Source organism: Terrapene carolina, unplaced genomic scaffold (assembly GCF_002925995.2).
Source record: "Terrapene carolina triunguis isolate 2854851 unplaced genomic scaffold, T_m_triunguis-2.0 Scaffold68, whole genome shotgun sequence".
Taxonomy (NCBI): Eukaryota; Metazoa; Chordata; order Testudines; family Emydidae; genus Terrapene; species Terrapene triunguis.
The window spans coordinates 19,661,756-19,685,107 of record NW_020664419.1 but is presented as its reverse complement, the minus strand read 5'-3'; the positions used below and the strand labels follow the sequence as shown (position 1 = coordinate 19,685,107).

The 23,352-nt window shown below is 43.2% G+C and overlaps 2 protein-coding genes across 3 annotated transcripts in view; one reads left to right on the top strand and one right to left on the bottom strand.

Moving 5' to 3' along the window:
• Window positions 1-23,352, top strand: part of FBXL13 (F-box and leucine rich repeat protein 13) — a 158,225-nt gene that overhangs the window by 55,374 nt on the left and 79,499 nt on the right. The window lies entirely within an intron of this gene.
• LRRC17 (leucine rich repeat containing 17) overlaps window positions 15,460-23,352 on the bottom strand; it is a 27,850-nt gene continuing 19,957 nt past the window's right edge. The window contains exons 3-4 of one of the 2 annotated variants that reach the window (XM_024196964.2): window positions 20,632-20,787; window positions 15,460-18,799 (exon numbers count right to left, since the gene is read on the bottom strand). In XM_024196964.2, the coding sequence (XP_024052732.1) occupies window positions 18,396-18,799; window positions 20,632-20,787 (560 nt within the window). In that variant the 3' untranslated portion in view covers window positions 15,460-18,395. The remainder of the gene's footprint in view (window positions 18,800-20,631; window positions 20,788-23,352) is intronic. The other variant, XM_024196965.2, reaches the window with a different exon arrangement.

Here is a 23,352-nt window from a genome sequence, read left to right as displayed (position 1 = left end):
GCTCTTACCTCGGGGGCTCCCTGGAAGCAGCAACATCCCCCTCCCTCAGCTCCGGAGGCACAGCCAGGCAGCTCTGCGCGCTGCCTTGGACTGCAGGCACCACCCCCGCAGCTCCCATTGGCTGCGGTACCCGGCCAATGGGAGCTGCAGAGCCAGCGCTTGAGGCAGAGGCAACGCGCAGAGCTGCCTGGCCCCACCTCTGCGTAGGAGCTGAGGGAGGGGGTTGTTGCAGCTTCTGGGGACGCGTGGAGCCAGGTAGTGAGCTTGCCATCCCCGCCAACCTGCACCCCCTGCACCAGCGGGGGTCCCAGCCCGTGTGCTGCCATCCGCCCCCCCAGCACCAATGGGGGTCCCATGAGGCATGCCACTGCCCATCCCCCCCCAGCACCCACAGTGCCCCCCAGGCCACCCCCCATGCCCGAGTACCTGTGGCACTCCTGGGCCACCCCTTCCTCCCCCCAAGATTTATTCAGGGGTATATAGTACAGGTCATGGACAGGTCATGGGTCGTGAGTTTTTGTTTACTGCCCGTAACCTGTCCATGACTCTTACTAAAAATACCCGTGAATAAAACATACCCTTAATCATGATGGAAATGGACAGGCACCCTTAAGTTTTGCATTTCCTAACTTTTGAGTGCTTGACTTGGCAATCTTAATGTTCTTTTCACATCCTTTATTTATTTATTGTATATCTGTATACAGTGCCTGGCACAAACAATGAGTAACCAATCGCTGACTGGGACATTACTGCAATATAAATTACTTGTCCGATGATCATATGGTATCTTAGAGCCCATCAGTAACTGAAGTCAGGGTCACAGCTATATGTCCAGGTATTGTTGCTATGATTAAGGGACTGTGAAATGCTATAGAGCCCAAACCAACTTGGGAGGAACCTCTGAGCCTCTCAAGCCTTTTGGGTCAGGATGTGAGTGTACTTGGGGCAGGATGTGAGGCGCTTGTAAGTAGGAGCCACACCCATTCATGTTACTGAATTTAGTTCTGTGGAGCTGCTGTGCAGTGCAATTTGAGGGACAAGCATGGATTGCGGTTTAGCTATTGGGAATGTCCTTATGCAGCTCCACTGGCCATTTCCCCTGCAGAGCAAGTAAAAGGAGCTAGTGCAGTCATTGGTACTATATAGAATTTTAGTTTTTAAATAGTTCCAAAGCTTTAGTTCGCAAACTTGACACAATCTCCTGCAACAGTAGGTATAATGAAGCTAGGGATTCCACTAGAGTTTTGATACTTGGGAATTAGTCTCCCCTTAAAAACTAGATGATAACTCGAAGGTTGGTTTCTGTTTATGAGCCCAAAGTACAATTATTACCAAGTTAATACTTATAAGTCTCAAGCAATTATGCTACAGTATTTGATGCATGTATATAACTAATGCTGCAGTATCTTATATGCAGTGCTGGGGAAGAGCCCGTGGTCATGGTACATGTAGGTAACAATGACATAGGGATTGGAGGCCAAATTTAGGCTGTTAAGTAAGAGATTAAAATCCAGGTCCTCCATGGTAGCATCCTATGAAATGTTTCCAGTTCCACACGCAGGGTCAGTTAGACAGGCAGAACTGCGGGGTCTCAATGCGTGGATGAGACAATGGTATTGGGAGGAGGAATTTAGGCTTATTAGGAATTGGGGAATCTTTTGGGAAAGGAAGAGCCTATACAGGAAGGACGGGCTCCACCTAAACCAAAATGGAATCAGATTGCTGGCATGTAAAATTAAAAAGGTTGTGGAAAAGTTTTTAAACTAAGGGCTGGGGGAAAGCCAGCAGATGTGGAAGAGCATGCAGTTTGGGCGGGAACATCCCATAGGAATGAATTTGCTAAAGGGTGAACTCTATATATTAGTAAAGAAGATAGGATAGAAGTTGATAATGTACAGGTAGGAACTGAAGAGAAACAGCTGAACAAAAAACAGTCCTTTTCAGTTACAACACAACTAAATACTGACTCATTTTATAAGTGTTTGCATACAAGTGCTATAAGTCTAAACACTAAGATGGGTGAACTTGAGTGCCTGATATTAAATGAGGATATTGATATAATAGGTATCACTGAAACTTGGTGGAATGATGATAATCAATGGACATAGTAATACAAAATATATAGGAATGACAGAGTAGGTTGCGTTCATGGGTGTGTGGCATTTTAAAGAAAATATATAGTCAAATACAGTAAAAATCTTAAATTAATCAAAATGTACCATAGAATCTCTGTGGATAGAAATTCCATGCTTGAATAATAAGAATATCGTAGTAGGAATATATTACTGACCGCCTGACCAGGATGGCGATGGTGATTGTGAAATGCTCAGGGAGATTAAAGAGGCTAAAAACAAAAAACCCAATATCAATGTGGAATTTCAGCCAGCTCCATATTGACTGGGTATATGTCACCTTAGGAAGGGATTCAGAGTTAAAATTTCTAAATACCATTAAAGACTGCTTCTTGGAGCAGCTAGTCCTGGAACCCAGAAGGGGAGGGGCAGTTGTTGGTTTAGTTGTAAGTGGATCACAGGATGTGGTCCAAGAGGGGACTATAACTGAACTGCTCAGTAATAGCGACCATAATGTAATTAAAATTAACATCCTATAGGGGGGAAAATACCAAAGAAACCTTCTACAGTAGCATTTAACTTCAAAAAGGAGAACAAAATTGAGGAAGTTAGTTAAACAGAAATTAAAAGGAACAGTCGCAAGAGTGAAATGCCTGCAAGCAGCATGGAAACTATTTAAAAACACCATAATAGAGGCTCAAACTAAATGTATACCCCAAATAAAAAAAGAGGACTAAAAAAGTGCCATTATGTCTAAACAACAGAGTAAAAGAGACAGAGGTAAAAAGGCATTCTTTAAAAATTGGAAGTCAAATCCTAGTGAGGAAAATAGAAAGAAGCATAAACTCTGGCTAGTCAAGTGTAAAAGTATAATTAGGCATGGCAAAAAAGAATTTGAAGAGCAAATAGCAAAAGGCACAAAAACTAACAGCAATTTTTTAAAAATACATCAGAAGCAGGAAGACTGTCAAGCAATCAGTGGTTCCACTGAGTGATCAAGGTGCTAAAGGAGCACTCAAGGAAGAAAAATCTGTTGCAGAGAAGCTAAGTAAATTCTACAGAGGATGTGAGGGAGATTCGTACATCTGAGCCATTCTTTTTAGGTGACAGATCTAAGGAACTGTCTCAGATTGAGGTGTCAGTAGAGGATGTTTTGGAACAAACTGAAAAACGAAACAGTAATAAGATCCCAGAACCAGATGGTATTTACCCAAGAGTTTTGAAGGAACTCCGATATGAAATTGCACAACTAACTGTGGTATGTAAACTGTTACTTAAATCCTCTTCTGTATCAGATGATTGGTGAATAGCTAATGTGATGCTGATTTTTTTTAAAAAGTTCCAGAGGCAGTCCTGGCAGTTACGGGCCAGTAAGCCTAACTTCAATACAAAGCAAATTGGTTGAAACTGTAGTAAAGAATAGAATTATCGGATACATAGGATGAACACAATAGGTTGGAGAGTCAACATAGCTTTTGTAGAGGGAAGCCATGCCTCACCAATAGATTAGAATTCTTCAAGTGTGTTAACAAGCATGTGGTCAAGGGTGATCCAGTTGAAATAGTGTACTTGGACTTTCAGAAAGCCTTTGACAAGGTCTTATACCAAAGGCTCTTAAGCAAAGTAAGGAGTCATGGCACAAGAGGGAAGGTCCTCGCATGGATTAGTAACTGGTTAAAAGATAGAAAACAAAGGATAGGAATAAATTGTCAGTTTTCACAATGGAGAAAAGTAAATAGCAGGGTTCCCCAAAGATATGTACTGGGACCTGTGCAGTTTTACTTATTCATAAATGATCTGGAAAAAGGGGTGAACAACGAGGTGGCAAAATTTGCAGATGATACAAAATTATCATAGAATCATAGAATATCAGGGTTGGAAGGGACCTCAGGAGGTCATCTAGTCCAACCCCTTGCTCAAAGCAGGACCAATCCCCAACTAAATCATCCCAGCCAGGGCTTCATCAAGCCCGACCTTAAAAACCGCTAAGGAAGGAGATTCCACCACCTCCCTAGATAACCCTACATAAATAGTTAAGTCCAAAGCTCACTGCTAAGAGTTACAAAGGGATCTCACACAACCAGGTGATTAGGCAACAAAATGGCAGATGAAATTCATTGTTGATAAGTGCAAAGAATCGCACATTGGAAAACTTAATACCAACTGTATGTACAAAACGATGGAGTTTTAATTTAGCTGTTACCACTCGAGAAAGATCTTGGAGTCGTCATGGATAGTTCTCTGAAAACATCTGCTAAGTGTACAGCAGCAGTCAAAAAAGCTAACAATGTTAGGAACCATTTGGAAAGGTATAGATAATAAGACAGAAAATATCATAATACCACCATATAAATCTATATAGTATGCCCATACCTTGAATACTGCATGCAGTTGTAGTCACCCCATTTAAAAAAAATACCATATATTATAATTGGAAAAGGTGCAGAGAAGGACATCAAAAATGATTAGGGATATGGAACAGCTTTCATACAAGGAGAGATTAACAATACTGGGACCGTCCAGTTTAGAAAAGATATGACTACGGCTGCGCTGCCCTGAAGATAAGGGCAGCCCCACAGACTCTGGCCACTAGGCTGTGCTGCTGTGAAGCTAAGGGCAGCCCCACAGATTCGGGCCACTATAGACTCTGGTTGCTAGACCTCACGGGCCCGAAGATGAGGAGCCACTGTCACCGAAAAGGGGTGATCCCCACTTTCCTCCTCCTGATGGCCTGATACCCCATGACATCCTCTGAAAGGGAATGTCAGAATAATAGGTGATCATGTAATTAAAAAACACACAAGGGGGCTGAATTAAAGTTGTATGGGCAACCTGAATTCTGGCATTTCCTAACTTTTGTGTGTAATTTTTAGGTTTTTAAAAAAAGCAAACGAAAAAACAGAAATTCCTGTATGTGACATCATATTGACACCTACATGAGTCAACTGCAGGGTTGGAACCTTTAGATCAGGGATAGTCAATTATTTTTTGTCAAGGTCCAAATTTCTTGGTCAAGGTATAGTCAAGGTCCAGACTGCAGAGAAACATTTTTCACATCTCAGTAACAATAATGATAATAATTAGAGCTGTCAAGCGATTAAAAAAATTAATCGCGATTAATCGCATGGTTAATCGCACTGTTAAACAATGATAGAATACCATTCATTTAAATATTTTTGGATGTTTTCTACATTTTCAAATATATTGATTTCAGTTACAACACAGAATACAAAGTATGCAGTGCTCACTTTATATTTATTTTTGATTACAAGTATTTTCACTGTAAAAGAGCAAAAGAAATAGTATTTTTCAATGCTCCTAATACAAGTACTGCAGTGCAATCTCTTTATCATGAAAATTGAACTTACAAATGTAGAATTATGTACAAAAAAACTTGTATTCAAAAATAAAACAATGTAAAATTTTAGAGCCTGCAAGTTCTCCCAGTCCTACTTCTTGTTCAGCCAATTGCTCAGACAAGCCAGTTTGTTTACATTTGCAGGAGATAATATTGTCGGATTCTTGTTTACAAATGTCACCTGAAAGTGAGAACAGGTGTTCTCATGGCATTGTTGTAGCCAGCGTCACAAGATATTTATGTGCCAGATGCGCAAAAGATTCATATGTCCCTTCATGCTTCAATCACCATTCCAGGGGACATGCGTCCATGCTGAGGACAGGTTCTGCTTGATAACAATCCAAAGCAGTGCAGACTGACACATGTTCATTTTCATTATCTGAGACAGATGCCACCAACAGAAGGTTGATTTTCTTTTTTGGTGGTTCGGGTTCTGTAGTTTCTGCATCAGAGTGTTGCTCTTTTAAGGTATGTCTACACTACGAGAGTAGTTTGATTTCACTTAAATCGAATATGTGGAATCGATATTGCAAAGTCGAACGTGTGTGTCCACACTAAGGACAGTAATTCGACTTTGTGAGTCCACACTAACGGGGAAAGTTTCGACACTGGAAGCGGTGCACTGTGGGCAGCTATCCCACAGTTCCCGCAGTCCCCGCTGTCCATTGGAATTCTGGGTCGAGCCGCCAATGCCTTCTGGGTAAAAAAATGTGTCGAGGGTGCTTTTGGGTAACTGTCATCATCCGTCCGTCACTACCGCCCTCCCTCCCTCCCTGAAAGTGCCGGCCGGAAATCAGTTCGTGCACTTTTCTGGTGAGTGACAGCGCGGACGCCACAGCACTGCGAGCATGGAGCCCGCTGCGACCATCGCTGCAGTTGTGGCCGTAGTCAACGCCTCGCAGCTTATCATCCACCTTTCCCAGAGGCAGATGCAGATAAATTGGGCGAGGAGGCTACGGCACCGCGGTGAGGGCCTGAAGTATGAGAGTAGCACAGGCCTGTCAGAAAGCACGGGACCCAGCGCCGAGGACATCACGGTGACAATGGGTCATGTGGATGTTGTGGAACGGCGATTCTGGGCCCGGGAAACAAGCACGGACTGGTGGGACCGCATAGTGCTGCAGGTCTGGGATGAATCCCAGTGGCTGCGAAACTTTCGGATGCGGAAGGGGACTTTCCTGGAACTTTGTGAGTTGCTGTCCCCTGCCCTGAAGCGCAATGACACCCGGATGCGAGCAGCCCTGACTGTCCAGAAGCGAGTGGCCATAGCCCTCTGGAAGCTTGCAACGCCACACAGCTACTGGTGAGTCGCGAACCACTTTGGCGTGGGCAAATCTACCGTGGGGGTTGTTGTGATGCAAGTAGCCAACGCAATCGTTGAGGTACTGCTCTCAAAGGTAGTGACCCTGGGAAACGCGCAGGCCATCATAGATGGCTTCGCCGCGATGGGATTCCCAAACTGCGGTGGGGCTATAGATGGAACTCACATCCCTATCCTGGGACCGGACCACCAGGCCAGCCAGTACATTAACAGAAAGGGCTATTTTTCAATGGTGCTGCAAGCACTGGTGGACCATCAGGGACATTTTACAAACATCAACGTTGGATGGCCGGGCAAGGTTCATGACGCTCGCGTTTTCAGGAACTCTGGTCTGTTTAGACGGCTGCAGGAAGGTATTTACTTCCCGGACCACAAAATAACTCTTGGGGATGTGGAGATGCCTACAGTGATCCTCGGGGACCCAGCCTACCCGCTAATGCCCTGGCTCATGAAGCCCTATACTGGCGCCCTGGACACTGAAAAAGAACTCTTCAACTACCGTCTGAGCAAGTGCAGAATGGTGGTGGAGTGTGCTTTTGGCCGTCTCAAGGGGAGATGGAGAAGCTTACTGACTCGCTGTGATCTCAGCGAAACCAATATCCCCATTGTTATAGCAGCTTGCTGTGTGCTCCACAATCTCTGTGAGAGCAAGGGGGAGACCTTTATGGCGGGGTGGGAGGTTGAGGCAAATAGCCTGGCTTCTGATTACGCCCAGCCAGACAGCCGGGCGATTAGAAGAGCCCAGCGGGACGCACTGTGCATCCGGGAGGCTCTGAAAGCTAGGTTCCTGAGTGAGCAGGGTAACCTGTGACTTTTAAGTTTGTGTACAGAGAAGCTGAACCTGCCCCCGTTTCTTTACCCAGTTAATGTTGACTATCCTCTCCAGTTACATACCCCCTTCACCCCCTTCCAACACACATTTAAAAATAAACTGACTTCTATTTTGTTAATGGACACCGTTTTCTTTATTACTGTTTTCGCGGGAATGTTTTAAACCTGGGACGCAGACTGTGGTGGGGAGCGGGTGTAGTGTACTGATGCAAATGACGCTTCTAAACTGCAGGAATGACAGGCTCCGCAGTGGTGGACTGGTTGTTTCAACGGAGCCTGCCAGCCCTCCTGATCGGGACTGCGTGTATGTGGGCGCTATGTGACTTTGTGGCAGGGGGAGGAGTGTTACAGATACCCTGCTGCGTGGCTCTGTGATCCAGGATAAGGACCGCTGCATTAGATCTGAAACTGCCCTCCCCCGCCACAAAATCACAGAGCAACCCCCCCCCCAGAACATGAAAACCACCTCCCAGACTGACCAGGGTAACTAGTCACTGCACTGTGTATGTGCCCTGCTGCTGGACCTGCCCCCGCCTCTGTACCCTGGTAAAGGTGACTGTCCTGTCCAATTACCAACCCCCTTCCCCCCCCTTCAGACAGACTCTCCTCTAAAAGAACATGATGGAAACAGTAATTAACAGAAACGTATTTTTTATTAGCAACTACACATGAAACTGGGGGGTGAAACTTGGACGGGGGCTTGGGTGAGGCGGGAAGGAAAGGACTTGTCAAATTTTGGGGAATGAGAGCCTTCTAGTAGTAGAGCAGTCTGCAGGGGTGGAGCGAGAGTTTTCACGGACTCTGCCGCCCCTCCTTCTTTGGACTTTGGGTGAGGGGGGTATGGGACTTGGTGGCGGGGGAGGGCGGTTATAGATAGACTGCAGCGGGGCTCTGTCCTCCTGCCTCCGTTCCTGCAGAACATCCACAAGGCGCCGGAGCGTGTCCGTTTGCTCCCTCATTAGTCCAAGCAGCGTTTGAGTCGCCTGCTGGTCTTCCTGCCGCCACCTCTCCTCCCGTTCCATGTGTGACCGGTGCATTTGGGACAAGTTCTCCCTCCACTGGGTCTGCTGTGCTGCCTGGGCTCGGGAGCAGCCCATTAGTTCCGAGAACATGTCCTCCCGCGTCCTCTTCTTCCTCCGCCTAATCTGTGCTAGCCTCTGGGAGTGTGATAACAGGCTGGGTTGGGAGACAGTCGCAGATGTGGCTGTGGGAATGGGAAAAAGGGAGTGAATTCCTCAGAAAGATAAATGTAGTTGTGAACAAAGAACATAGTCTTTCTCTGTGAACAAGACCATGCACAGCACCTATCACATGCGCACTCAGGACAAGGTCGAATTTTCGGCCCTCGCATTCAGTGCCTGGGGTCTTGCACTGCCGATCTGAGAAGCGGGGCAGGACACCGGAATTTGTGTAGCAGGCAGACATGGTAAGCCGTAGACTTGTGGCTGCTTAAAACTATAATAGTAGCACTGGCCTCCTTTCACATTGAAAGCAATGCCAGTCCCTGCTGCCAGCAATCCGGCAAGCATCAACTCTGCCCCGTCCCACCCCCTCGCGGCTGTCCCAGGGAAAGGTCCCTGTATGCCGCCCCTCTCCCGCCTCCACTGCGTGGCTGTAAACCGGCGGTTACAGTTCTGTAAAGGAACGGGCAAGCAGTCCCAATACTAACATTCCCCTACCTAATTCAAAGCAGGTCACCATGAGCGACATCACCCTGATGAGGATCTCAGACAGTGATAAAGAAAGAATGCTTCGGGAAAGCCTGCAAAGACCAGGGCCGTATGCCGCCATGCTCTGCAGGGCAATGATCCCGGAGTACTTGATTGTCTCCTGGCGCGGAAACGTTTCATACCACGGAGGACCCAATAAGGCCGCTCTCCCCAGGAACCTGATGCAAAGGCTTTCCAATTACCTCCAGGAGAGCTTCGTCGAGATGTCCCAGGAGGATTTCTGCTCTATCCCCGGACATGTAGACCGCATTTTACTGTAGCTGCACTGGCAGGGACTAAACAGTAGAGCGGCTTGGGCAGAACAATCATGCAAAACCGGACATTGTTACATTTTTTTTTAATAGTTGCACTGCCCGGGACTGAAACGTTAAGCGCCTAGGGCAAACTAATCATGAGAAACCCATTGTTGGTATTGTTAACATTCCTGTTCTGTTAAAAATAAATGTTTAGATGTTTAAAACACTTACTGGCTGATCCTTCCCCTGATTCTGTGTCCGGGTTAACGGCTGGGGACGGTTGGTAGGGGATCTCTGTAAGGGTGATGAAGAGATCCTGGTTGTCGGGGAAATCAGCGTTGCAAGCGCTGTCGACTGCCTCGTCCTCCTCATCTCCTTCCTCATCTTCCCCGTCCGCTAACATGTCCGAGGAACCGGCAGTGGACAATATCCCATCCTCAGAGTCCACGGTCACTGGTGGGGTAGTGGTGGCGGCCACACCTAGGATGGAATGCAGTGCCTCGTAGAAACGGGATGTCTGGGGCTGGGCTCCGGAGCGTCCGTTTGCCTCTTTGGTCTTCTGGTAGCCTTGTCTCAGCTCCTTGATTTTCACGCGGCACTGCGTTGCATCCCGGCTGTATCCTCTCTCTGCCATGGCTTTAGAGATCTTCTCGTAGATCTTTGCATTCCGTCTTTTGGAGCGCAGCTCAGAAAGCACGGACTCATCACCCCACACAGCGATGAGATCCAAGACTTCCCGATCAGTCCATGCTGGGACCCTCTTTCTAGTCTGAGATTGCACGGCCATCTCTGCTGGAGAGCTCTGCATCGTTGCCAGTGCTGCTGAGCTCGCCACGATGTCCAAACAGGAAATGAGATTCAAACTGCCCAGACAGGAAAAGGAATTCAAATTTTCCCGGGGCTTTTCCTGTGTGGCTGGTCAGAGCATCCGAACTCGGACTGCTGTCCAGAGCGTCAACAGAGTGGTGCACTGTGGGATAGCTCCCGGAGCTATTACCGTCGATTTCCATCCACACCTAGCCTAATTCGATATGGCCATGTCGAATTTAGCGCTACTCCCCTCGTTGGGGAAGAGTACAGAAGTCGAATTTAAGAGACCTCTATGTCGAACTAAATAGCTTCGTTGTGTGGACGGGTGCAGGGTTTATTCGATGTAACGGCACTAAATTCGACATAAACGCCTAGTGTAGACCAGGCCTAAGACTTCTGAAAGCATGCTCCACACCTCATCCCTCTCAAATTTTGGAAGGCATTTCAAATTCTTAAACCTTGGGTCAAGTGCTGTAGCTATCTTTAGAAATCTCACATTGGTACCTTCTTTATGTTTTGTGAAATCTGCAGTGAAAGTGTTCTTAAAATGAACAACATGTTGTGGGTCATCATCCAAGTCTGCTATAACATGAAATATATGGCAGAATGTGACTAAAACAGAGCAGGGGACATACAGTTCTCTCCCAAGGAGTTCAATCACAAATATAATTAACACATTTTTTTTTAACGAGCTTCATCAGCATGGAAGCATGTCCTCTGGAATGGTGGCTGAAACATGAAGGAGCATACGAATGTTTAGCATATCTGGCATGTAAATACCTTCCAATGCCAGCTATAAAAGTGCCATGCAAATGCCTGTTCTCACTCTCTGGTGACATTGTAAATAAGAAGAGGGCAGCATTATCTCCTGTAAATATAAACAAACTTGTTTGTCTTAGTGACTGGCTGAACAAGAAGTAGGACTGAGTGGACTTGTAGGCTCTAAAGTTTTACATTGTTTTGTTTTTGAGTGCAGTTATGTAACAAAAAAAGAATCTACATTTGTAAGTTGCACTTTCACAACAAGGAGATTGCATTACAGTACTTGTATGAGGTGAATTGAAAAATACTATTCCTTTTGTTTATCATTTTTACAGTGCAAATACTTGTAAGCAAAAATAGTGTACACTTTGATTTCAATTACAACACTGACTACAATATATATGAAAATGTAGAAAAAATCCAAAATATTTAATAAATTTCAGTTGGTATTCCATTGTTTAACGGTGCGATTAAAACTTTGCCAACTTTCAAATCTCTGCTCTAAAGTATGAGGGTGCTAGAGCTTCTTAAAGACTAGGTTGCCAGAATTGTTTAATATAGGCAAACCATGTTTTCCCCTTGCTTTGTTCTTGGAATCAGCTGAACCATTTTGACTTAAATTTAAAAAATAAATAAATAATCAGACTGAAACAGACACCTGGCATGGAAAATTTCAGCCGAAATGGTTAGTCTGTCAAAGTTATAAGCAAGTGAAAACAGGGTCTGATAATAGGACGTGTGGGGAACCTTCATAATAAACAGTGCCAATTGCCTCACCTACAGTTAATCATAGCACAGTAGTAACTTCTATATTTTGTGGGTCTTTATCTGTGCATACCTTTTAATATAAATTTCTCTAATTTTGGTACAGTTTTAAAATATGTGGTCGCAGCAGAGGTACACCTTGAATGTGGGGGCAGAGGGATAGGAGTGCCCTGTCCTGGGCACCATGGCAGCTGCTCTAGCTCTTCTGAGTCCTGCTCTCACCTCTTCCCCTCCACTTGCACACAGTTACTGCCTCCCCTTTGGCAGAGATGTGCCCCACCCCTGCCTACTGCTGGGTCAAGGGGCAGGAGCTGGCCAGAACCTGATTGTTTGGGAGCTGAGCCAATCAGCTAATGGGGAGGCAGTAACTGGAGCTGGATGGTGTGGGTGAAATTGGAGGGGAAATGGAGCTGAGCATGGGTGGAAACATAGATCGGCTCCTGCAATATTTCCATTTTGGGGGTGTCATCCACTGTTGTCCCTGGTACTGGGGCACTGTTTGCTTGTGGTATTAAAAAGCTGTATTCCAAATCCAGTTCTATAGGCAAATAAGCAACCTTATATCTCTGTTAAGCATTAGATCATTTACTACAGTTCTTCCCTGATTAGTGATAATGAGAGCCCTTTTTGAATAGTGTACTTATGAAGAATACTTATTGCTACCCCTACCCGTAAGGTTGTATGTCTTTAATTGTTTTTCCTCACCTCCTCTGTAAAAAGACTATTTCCCACTAATGTATATATTGATTACCTAGAACTAGATCAATGCAACTTGTAAGTTAAAATGCACTTTTGCTTATCTTAAATCTGCACATTAAAGACACTAAATTTTATTCTATATGACTGGACATTATATCTACAAACTATATATCTTTCTATAATTGCTGAAATTCTGTATCTTCAGCAGGCTCAAAATCAAAGATTATAACCATTTTTAACTGTTCACTCTCATTTGTTAAAAGTGATTCATGGTAGTACTGTCTGTGTGATTGTCTGCAAAGAATCTAAAAGAAGTGTATATTTGAAACAGCTTGTTCTAATTATTATGGATATTCAGTGATCCACTTCAAGAGTGAAAGACATTTCAATCAGTGTTTTTTGCTATTCAAATTAGTAGTAACAATTTATTCTATTACAAATCCACTGATATTGGGCATGCAGCCTGCCTGTGCATGTCTTTTGAACTGTTATGGAAGCTTGATTGAAGCAGAGAGTAAGATACGATGCTTTTAAAATTGCTGCAGGCCTATTTTCCATCCTGCTGTTTTCAGATTGCTGAAGATCGTATCAGAGTGCCACTCGTCAGAGGTTTTTCTTGCTAACAAACTGTGAATTGAATTGTCTGTTCAAGTATAGCCTAAAGCAGTGGTTTTCAAACTTTTTTTCTGGCGACCCAGTTGAAGAAAATTGTTGATGCCCGCAACCCAACAGAACTGGGGCAGAGGGGTTTAGGGTGTGGGAGGGGCTCAGGGCTGGGGCAGAGAGTTGGGATGTGGGGGTGAGGGCTGCAGGTGGGGCCGGGGATGAGGGGTTTGGGGTGCAGGAGGGGGTCAGGGACTGGGCTGGGGGTGCAGGCTCTGGGGTGGGGCCGGGGATGTGGGGTTTGGGGTGCAGGAGGGGGCTCTGGGTTGGGGGGGCTCAGGGCTGGGGCAGGGGGTTGGGATGCAGGAGGGGGTCAGGGCTCTGGCCTGGGGTGCAGGCTCTTGGGTAGGGCTGGGGATGAGAGGTTTGGGGTACAGGAAGGGGCTCTGGGTTTGGGGGTGCTCAGGGCTGGGGCAGGGGATTGGGACATGGGGTTGGGGTGCCGGCTTACCTTGGGTGGCTCCTAGTCAGCGGCGCAGCGGGGGTGCTGAGGCAGGCTTCCTGCCTGTCCTGGCACCGCGGACCGTGCTAAGCCCTGGAAGCAGGCAGCAGCAGGTCTGGCTCCTAGGCAGAGGCATGCAAAGGGCTCCACGTGGCTCTCGCCTGCAGGCAACACCCCCCAAGCTCCCATTGGCCGGTTCCCAGCCAATGGGAGTGCGGAGCCGGTGCTCAGGGTTGGGGGCAGCACACGGAGCCCTGTGGCCCCGCCACTTAGGAACCGGACCTGCTGCTGGCTGCTTCTGGGGCGCAGCGTGGTATCAGAACCGGTAGGGACTAGCCTGTGTTAGCCGGGCAGCACCGCCAATGGGACTTTTAATGGCCCGGTTGGTGGTGGTGATCAGAGCCACCGTGACCCAGTGCCTTACATTCCGCGACCCAGTACTGGGTTGTGACCCGCAGTTTGAAAACCACTGGCCTAAAGATGTCATGAGCTTTCCACTCTAACTGCCATGAACCACAGTTCTGATCTCATTCTAGATGAATCCAAGATTACATAGATTTTTGGCAACCTTTTTTTTTATTGTTAATGATACAACAGCACTGACCTTGGCTGTTTTTTAGGGCTAGTTGGCTGGCTAAACAAGTTTTGTATTTGCTATCCTGAATGAATCAGTTGCAAAATGTTGGGGTTTTAATTGCTTTTATGCATTCATGTATTACTACTTTGGTGGATAAGGTATGTGCATGATATGTATATTGTAGCAGTTTGTTTTGTTTCTGCAGTTATCATATTCTTCCAAACTGACAAACTCAAACTGGCTTTGTGCCAAAAGGAAAATAAGCATATTGGAGGGATAAAATACAACTCTCTGTTTGTGGTATTACTCCACCCACCCAGTGATCTGTAACAGGGGAGAGATCCTGGGGAACTATTTGACCTCCAAATGTGCCTGGGAGTTGCATTTAGAGCTTGCTGCTATTAGTCTTCACAGCACAGGAACTGAAGATTTGGCAAGGAATGCTCTGCTGATTCCCGAGGTCAATGCATTTTAGAAGGCGTCCACATTTTGTGATAGTTCTGTTTTTAATAATAATTACAGTTTTTAGGGACCCCCAAACACTACGCTCATTAAGAGAAAGAGAAAAGCTCCCAGATACAGCTGTTTATTGGAGTTGGAGCAGAAAGGAATGTAATAGAGAGAGAGCGGTTATAGGGAAAAAAGAGAGTAAGGGGGCTGTAGGAGTTAGGAGGGTTGGCCCAAGATTTTCTAACATCATTTGGATTCAGAAATACTCTTGGGGGCATTTGTAATTAAATGGTACAGAAGAAGAAATTTCAAGATGCAAGTGTGGTTTGTGGTTGTGGTGTTTCAATGGAGGAGATGTTCTGATTTATAGCAAATGGCAGATCAGCTCTTTTAATAAATAAACCACTCCCCTATAATTCTACAGTTTTTCTTTTTCCCCTGATCTGCTATTTCTCCTCTTCCATTTTTGTGTATCCCTTTCTCTTTTCTATACATTTCTTTCTCTCATTTTTTAATTTGGCTGTCCTCTTCTGTTGTTTGGTTCCACACTGTTGTGATCCTTTTTGCTCCAGCCCCATTTCTGTTCTTACTATTGCAACTAACCTTTTTTTCCCACCACCTCCCATTTTTGGGTCACTACAGACATTAACGTACATCAAACTCTGACATGTTCCAGGTAGATTGTCAGTTTTCCCAGAGTTCTAGACCCTTGTGGGTTCACAATAACCACTTGCACACATGTCTATTATATAAAAGTTTTTTAGTGCCATTGGCCTAAGGGAAATAATGCAGTAACCCTAGGCATGAAAGATTACAGCTGATTGTAGTTAGTTATACATGCTGTAATTACTAGTTTAAACCCCTTGAAGCAGTCCAAGAAAAGGTGCACAGTTAATGCTGCTCTTAGAAACTCTTCAGGCCTGGGGTGCACCTTCCAGTCCATCCCTCTTTTGAGGGCAAAGTCTTTTTCTCCCCCCTTCAGTATCAAAGATCTGGATAGACTCCCCATCAAGTTTCCTTTCTTTCTTTTGGTACTGTTTCAGGAGTCTTTTTTGGTTATCTCCTTCAATGTAGTGGTGTCCGTGCTCGAAGGCTCCTCCTGCAGGGCAATTGTCAAACCATAATCCCCCTGAGCCTCCAATTTGATATGTACTCTTTTTACTAGGCTCTACTCCCTGTGTTAAATGATAGGCGGTGTATTCAGCTTTGTCTCTTTAAGAAGTTCTTACTCTTGATTGTCTTCTATGATAGTTTCCAGTCTCTGGAACTCTTCTGTAGCAGCAGCATACTCTCATGCCACTATTTCTTTGAAGACCATGAAGGGCTGGTCCACCTAACCGTTAATGCCTCTTAATCAGTTGTTTTCCATGTATCACTGCTACTCCCAAGGGCCTTGGCCCTGGTGGGACTACTTGAGTGACAGTTTGATGATTCAGTATCACTGTAACTTTTAGATTTGTCACCTGCAGCAACTCAGCCACTTCTCAGACTTTAACCTCACACACTCAGCTCCTTGAGTTGCTAACTCTTAGTGGTTACAGACCTTCCACACAGCCTCCCACCTATGCTTTGCACCTGGCTGGTAAGTTGTCTCTTCTGGACCTGATCCTGGCTTTCCCTTGGCTGGTCTTTTTAAAACACTGCCTCTCTAGGTGCAGTGCTGGCTTTTTGTCCATAACAGTTGACACAGGGTGGTTTATAAACTCACTTTTTCCTCCTCAGCTTTTCTTCACTAGCTCTACTGCCAAAAACAGCTGTTCTCGTATGGGTCCATTATCTGTCCTTTTCATCCCTTCTCAGTAGTTCTGCTGTTCTTAGTTGTCCTCTTCCCTACCATCCTGAGGATCTCTGTGCTGGTAAAAGCCCCAAGATTTGGAGAAGAGAGGGTAGTTCAGTTGATGCTAGCTACTGTCTGCAAGAGATTTTTTCTTCCTGGAGCTTTTAAATGTTCCAGGAGGTACCACCTGATAAAATAAATTTTGTTGGCCAAGTGGAAAGGTCTTCCAACCTCCCAAGCTAACCTTTAATGTTTAAGATAATTCTGGGGCTGGGGACAGTGATAAGTAATGCAACAGTAGGTTAGCTACACAACTCTTCAGAGGGTGTGCAAAGCTGTCTAAGTTCTTCAGTTTGGCAACATAGCAGCTGTAAGTGATTTACTTATTACAAGAATAAGGGGTGTGAAAAAATGCCTCAGATCACAGCACATTTTCTGCTAAAGGATTCTTTGGCACTCCCTCACACTCTTACCATGTCCTGAATTTCTCTCTGGTTTAATGTTTTATATTAGAAAAAACTGTTAACAAATGCTCTGGATTACATTTTTAATGCAAAACAACATATGTGAGCTTTTAGGCAGGAGGGAGGGATCCATGGCCATTAGAATGCAGTATAGAGTTTGAAAGCTATATTTTTTCCCTCCATACAGCCTTCCAGATCTCCTCCCATGGTCAGTCGCTTGCATGTATTGTCAGACATTTCAAATGCAGAGCCTGATTCTGCTTCCTACACTCCTGCATAACTGTCAGTGATGTATGAGAGGAGGCGTGATCTGGAGTTTGAGCTGGGACCTCTGAGTCTGATCTCAGATCTGAGATCAATCTAGTGAGTGGTCTTGGGCAACTCACTTAACCCTTCTTTGTCATCATTTCCCCAGAAGGGATGCTAATGCCTACCTCAAAGAGGAAGTGTTCAGACTGGTTAATATTAACTGATGCAAACTTTAAAAAAGAAAATACTGTATAGATGCTAAATGTTATCAGTCAGTGGAAGTATTGCTATGTAAATGAGTGTTGGATCATTCCCTTTCTTGGGAATATTGGGCAGTAAGGGTCTTTGCCCTGAGGGGTACTGACCATCTAACTGATGTTCATATATGGCTGCTGTTCCCATAGTATGTGAACACCTCATAGCCTTTAATGTATTTATCCTCATATCATCCATGTAAGGTAGGGAAGTGCTATTATTCCCATTACAGATGGGGAACTGAGGCACAGGGAGACTAAGTGGCTTGCCCAATGTCACAGAAGAAGTCTGTGTCAGAACAGGATATTGGACTTGGGTCTCCTAAGGCCCAGGCTAGCACCCTGATCACTGGAGTGTCCTTTCTCTCTACTCCGTGTGCAATTCCCATTGATTTTGTACCCTGTTCTAGTTCAGTTTGCAATTTCATTATTTGGTATAAATATAACACACAAGAGAACTGCTACATAAAATGTACAGAACTTTTCCTGGGAACAATTCAAGGAGCCAATAAATATAAAGAAATTGCAATACATTCAACACAGAGGAGCTTTGGGCCCAGTCCTGCATTGAGTTCCATGAAAATGCAAGGTCTGCCCATGCAGAGCAAACTGCAGGATCATGCCTTGCTGTACATAAGATGACATGTTTCCACTATAGATCTATATCTATATCTATCCATTTATATTTTGTAGGTTCAAATAGTTACCCAAACACATAGCAAGGGTGACCGAAAACAAATGGTCAGAAACAGTAAAAATATTTTTAAAGATGATGTATAACTAATACCGTCATGTCATTAGGAACTTCAATTAAAAAAATTATGTAGGCAGATATTTCCTTATGGACAAACAACACTAGTAACAAAAATGTAAACAGGATTTTTTCTGACATAAAATATGAAAAATTTGAATCTAGTAATAAAAAAATTCCCAAATTAACCGATTACAGTGACAATTACACCATGCTTCTTTACTGTTTGAACTGATTGTTCTTTGTGTCTTTCCCATTCCTCATCTTCTTTGTCCTGCTCAAATGTTTCTGGATAAACTGGCAGCTTGTCTTTTGGGCACTCCTCATAATAACTTCGGACATATTTTCCAACATACCACCCTTTGTATTCCTCAGGCGTTTCGCATTCTAGGCCAGTGTAGTGAACATTGTAGTGATGCTCTAACCAATAGAAAAGGTAATGAATGTTGTAATCACATCTCCAAGGGTTCTCTCTCAGCCATAATATTTTCAAAAAGTAGAGGTCTTCTAATACTCCATATTCAAAATTTTGCAGTGTGTTGTTTGATAAATCAAGCTCCTCTAAGTTAATGAGTCCTGAAAAAGCAGCTGGTCAATTAAAAAAAAAAGTTATTGAAATGTAGAATTGATAGAATAAAATAGAAAAATATGCTTGTAACAGGGAAAACATTCTCATATTAATATGGATTAAACAGTATGCTTATATACATTGGTCAAAAATCACTGGTTTATATTTTTTATTAAAATGCTACAATTAAGGCTTCTTGTAAATTGAAACATAAAAGTGTGGATCTACTCTGAGAAGTGGCATGTAAACCTTCACAACAGATCTGGTGTATTTAGAGTAGCTTGCACTTAATTTACTGAGAAATATAAATTTTCTCTGCTTGTTTACTCCTGTTAGCACAGTAGAGATAACACAAAGAGCCGGTGAGCTGGAATCTAATTGTGCATCATGAGAGAATTGTTCCAATAATCAGTTATATCGGTGCCACACCCATTATTGCCAGTAATATAGGTTTTGCAGGCCAAATCAGAAAGTCATTGACATCTCTGCAACTCCACTGTCTTCAAATTGTACTCAGGCCTTGACTACACACAGGGTTGTACAGCTTTAACTATACCGGCAACGGGGCTGCCCAAGTGAAATTAAGACTGGTCTGTACACAGATTTTGTTCTGGTATAACTATTTTGGTTAGGGGTATGATATTTTTTGGGTGAAATAACTATACTGGTATGTATGCCTAATGTGGACACAGTTGTACTGGTATAAAGGTGCTTTATGCTGGTATAATTTATGCCCCTTTTCATATGGGAATAAGCAAAACACTTGTATACTGGTATAACTATGTCCACACTAGGGGGAGTTGTACCACTTTAACTAAACTTGACCAGAGCTCGTAGGTAGGTAAGGCAAGACAACAGAGTTGGGGAGATATCAGTAAATGCCTGATTTGGCCTGTCTATTACTGGTAATAATGATGAGAAAGAGATAATCTAATTTCACTGTTAATTCCCACCCAGGTTAAGTTTGCTGGGCTGCTAATTATAAAAAAACAAACCCTACTTATTAACTGAGTATATTTGATAGGGAGCCAATGAGAGACAATAAACATGGAATTAAACAATGCCATTTTTATAGAGTCACATTTCAGAGAAAAACTCACCCTTTAAATAAACCCACTCTGTGGTCATTATATAGCACAGGACTTAGTTTAAGGAGTCTAGCAATGTATTATTTTTGACCTCTTAAACACTATTTTATTGATGTCACTATTGTCCACTGTTACTAAGCTTCCAGAATGCTACAGCAGAAAGCAGCCTACTCTTTGTTTATGTTCCTTACTTCTGTCTCCTTCCTGTTTCTGACTGTTTTCATCATATAAAAATATACACACATACTGAACAAATAGCCTACAATATTTTGCACTAAATCAAAGCTATTTTGAGATCTAGTAATATAACAAAGTATCTCAAAAATATCAAATTTCATTAACTTTTTCAGTCTCTGTATTATAGTGACTCCTATAATTTAAAAGCAGCCATATAAAATTAAGCCAAATTTTGTCAGATTTGGCAAGTAGTGTTTAAAGATGTACTTAATTACATAACATTTGGGTATTGATTAATCTTCAGTCCCAAAAATTCCATTTTTGCTCCTTTTCTGCTTGAATTTAAGAGTACCCCAAAATCCATGTTTGCTACATTGACTTCAATGGGGTTGCCCAATATGCATGTCCGCACAGTTTGGCTCTATAAAATCAATGCATCTGAGGGCAGAATTTGGTCCAAGCTGTTAAGTTTTCTGATCTTCTAGATTTTTCTCATTTAAAATATATATGATAAAGACATAGCCAATGCTAATAATTAATAAAGCACACAGTTTACTATTTGTATAAATATATAGAATTGTTCTTACCAGGATCTATGTAAACTATTCCATTACTGCTAAGGTTTAATATCTTCAGTTCATTAACATCTTCAAACTCCTTGGCTCGTAGTTGTTTGATTTTGTTGTTAGATAAATCGAGTTTAACAATATCTGGAGGTATGTTACCTGGAACTTGCTTTAACTCTTAAAAAAAAATGAAAAGATGGATGTTATATCGTCTGTAGATTATCTCTACCGCTTGCATGTCGCTGTAAGAGCAATTTATGCCAGGGTATAAAGATGACCTGTGTTCCTTGCATTTAGAGATAGATAGGGGTGTAATTTTCAGAAGAATACAATTTGGAAAGCATCATAGAATATGAGAGTTGGAAGAGGCCTCAGGAGGTCATCTAGTCCAACCCCCTGCTCAAAGTAGGACCGAAGCCCCACACAGATTTTTGCCCCAGATCCCTAAATGGTCCCCTCAAGAATTGAACACACAACCCTGGGTTTAGCAGGCCAATGCACAAACCACTGAGCTATCCCTCCCCCTGCTTGCTAAGTATCTGGGAAAACACAGAAATACCTCATATATCTTGCATCTTTCTACTTCCCTTCCTGCTCCTTCTGTTTATCTAGCACTGACCACCCCTGGTCCATTCTCAGTCTTTTCACACTGTTAATGTGAAAGTTATTTCTCATGCAGCTCCTGTTGACTGGAACAGCCTAACATGACTGTCTATTTTTACGTTTCATCTGAAATAATTTCTCTTCTTTATGCTAGTACATAGTAATATCTCTTCCTATGCTTTACATTTTTATTTTAACTTGTATACAGCTAAATAATGCAGTTACAAAAATGCTATACAAACTAAGGGCTTGATTGTAGTGCACTTCCTCACCTAAATGAAACCAATGGGGCTACTTGTGTGAGTAGGTGTTCATCACTGTGAGAAAGTGTTCCAGAATCAGACCCTAGTATACTGTATTGTACCATTTGTTTCACACTACCAAAAGTTGATGTGTTCTAAGCATTAACAGCAGTGAAAATACTATAGTTACTACCCTTATGTAAAGTACTGAGGCATTTCTAGGCTTTTTATATATATCTTTGCCATATTTATGGCTCACCATTACTATGAGCACCTCACAATCTTTAATATATTTATCCTCACAACACCACTATGAGGTAGGGAAGTACTATTAATCTTGTTTTGCAGATTGGGAACTAAGTGACAAAGAGTCTAAGTGACTTACCCAAGGTCACATAGGAAGTCTGTGTCAGAAAATGACATTGGGCTTGGATTTACCAAGTCCAGGGCTAGTGCCCTAAGCACTAGAGTATCCTTCCTTCAATGAGCTAAATTCTGCTTAGACAGGCTTCTTACTCCCTGACTTCTTTTAAGGTCTGTTGCATAGCCCACATAAGCAGCAGGTAGAATTTCAAATCCTGCTCTCAAAGGAGCACAGGCTGGCTACATGGTACCCCAAAAGTTGTGGGGAGGCTGTGCAAGGAAGATCCAAAGTTATGGCTTTAACACCTAATGCACCACATAGAGTGAGAAGGAAATAATGTGTCCCAAGAAAAGATTTAGCAATGTGCCTTTGAGGCATAGAAAGCTAGTAGTGCTCGAGGATGCACTTTTAAAATATATAATTTTGTTGGCAGGCACTTTGATTTTTTATCAGGAGCTGTATCTATTTTTTGGGAAAAAACATTTTGTTTTGGCTGACATGATGATGTTTAAGAAGTAGCCACTGTGCATGCCTAGGGACAGATCCTCAGCAGATGTAAACTGTTAGAGTTCCATTGACTTTGGAGCTCTGACAGTATAACTAGCTAAGGATCTGCCCCAGTGTCACTACTTTTCTTAATGGTTTATCAACCCAGAGGTTCAGCTTACTTCTTATGGTTTCCCAGAGACTGCTTTTGAGTGTTTAATGGAAGAACTGTATCATATCAGACTTATTCATCTAGTTCCATTGAGATACTGTAGTATCATTATTTCTAATAACATTTTAAGATCCATATTATAGTGGATTTTGTAATTTCTCCAAAATTTCCACTCAGATTTGATCATCTACATGGAAAAATGTTTTCTTATCATACTTTGACACTGAACCAGTTTGTGTCTGAGTTCAACTGCACTAACTTTAAAATCAGTGAGATAAAGAGAGTGAAAAACAAAAACAAAACCCTAACAGTATTGTGCATATTTATTGCAAATGTGACCTACACCCATTCGATCTGAAGTAAACCTCATGCCTTTTTTATATGACTCTGTCAATCCTGCTCTGACTGCTATTTTCTGTGATCTTTGGGTGAAGTAATGATATAGTCTTTTCTCAATACCTGTGAGGGAAATTTCAACTTTAAATCTGAAAATTAAGGATAAAAAGTAATATATTGCTTCTGCCAGTAGCCTTGCATGGAGTAGGGGGATTTGGAAAGGAGGATATAACAGCAAGAAGGGAGGTTAGAAAGGGAGGGATCTGGACTTTCTAGCCATTTGTGTATTGCAAAAAGCATCCAAAATGTGTTGGGATGTTAAAAATGAAGTAGGCCTATTTCCATTTGGTATAGCAAAATAATGAGGTCCTTTCTCTTATTGTTTGAAAAGCTACCCGAAGGCAGTACCTTTCAGGTACCAGTAATTTGTCTATGCGTGATATCACCTCTCCTTCTCTTGCAAAATGATCTACACTAAAGACAATAAGCAAGACACAACCTGGAGCCTTTATAATCTAGTAGGTCAGCATATAGAAACA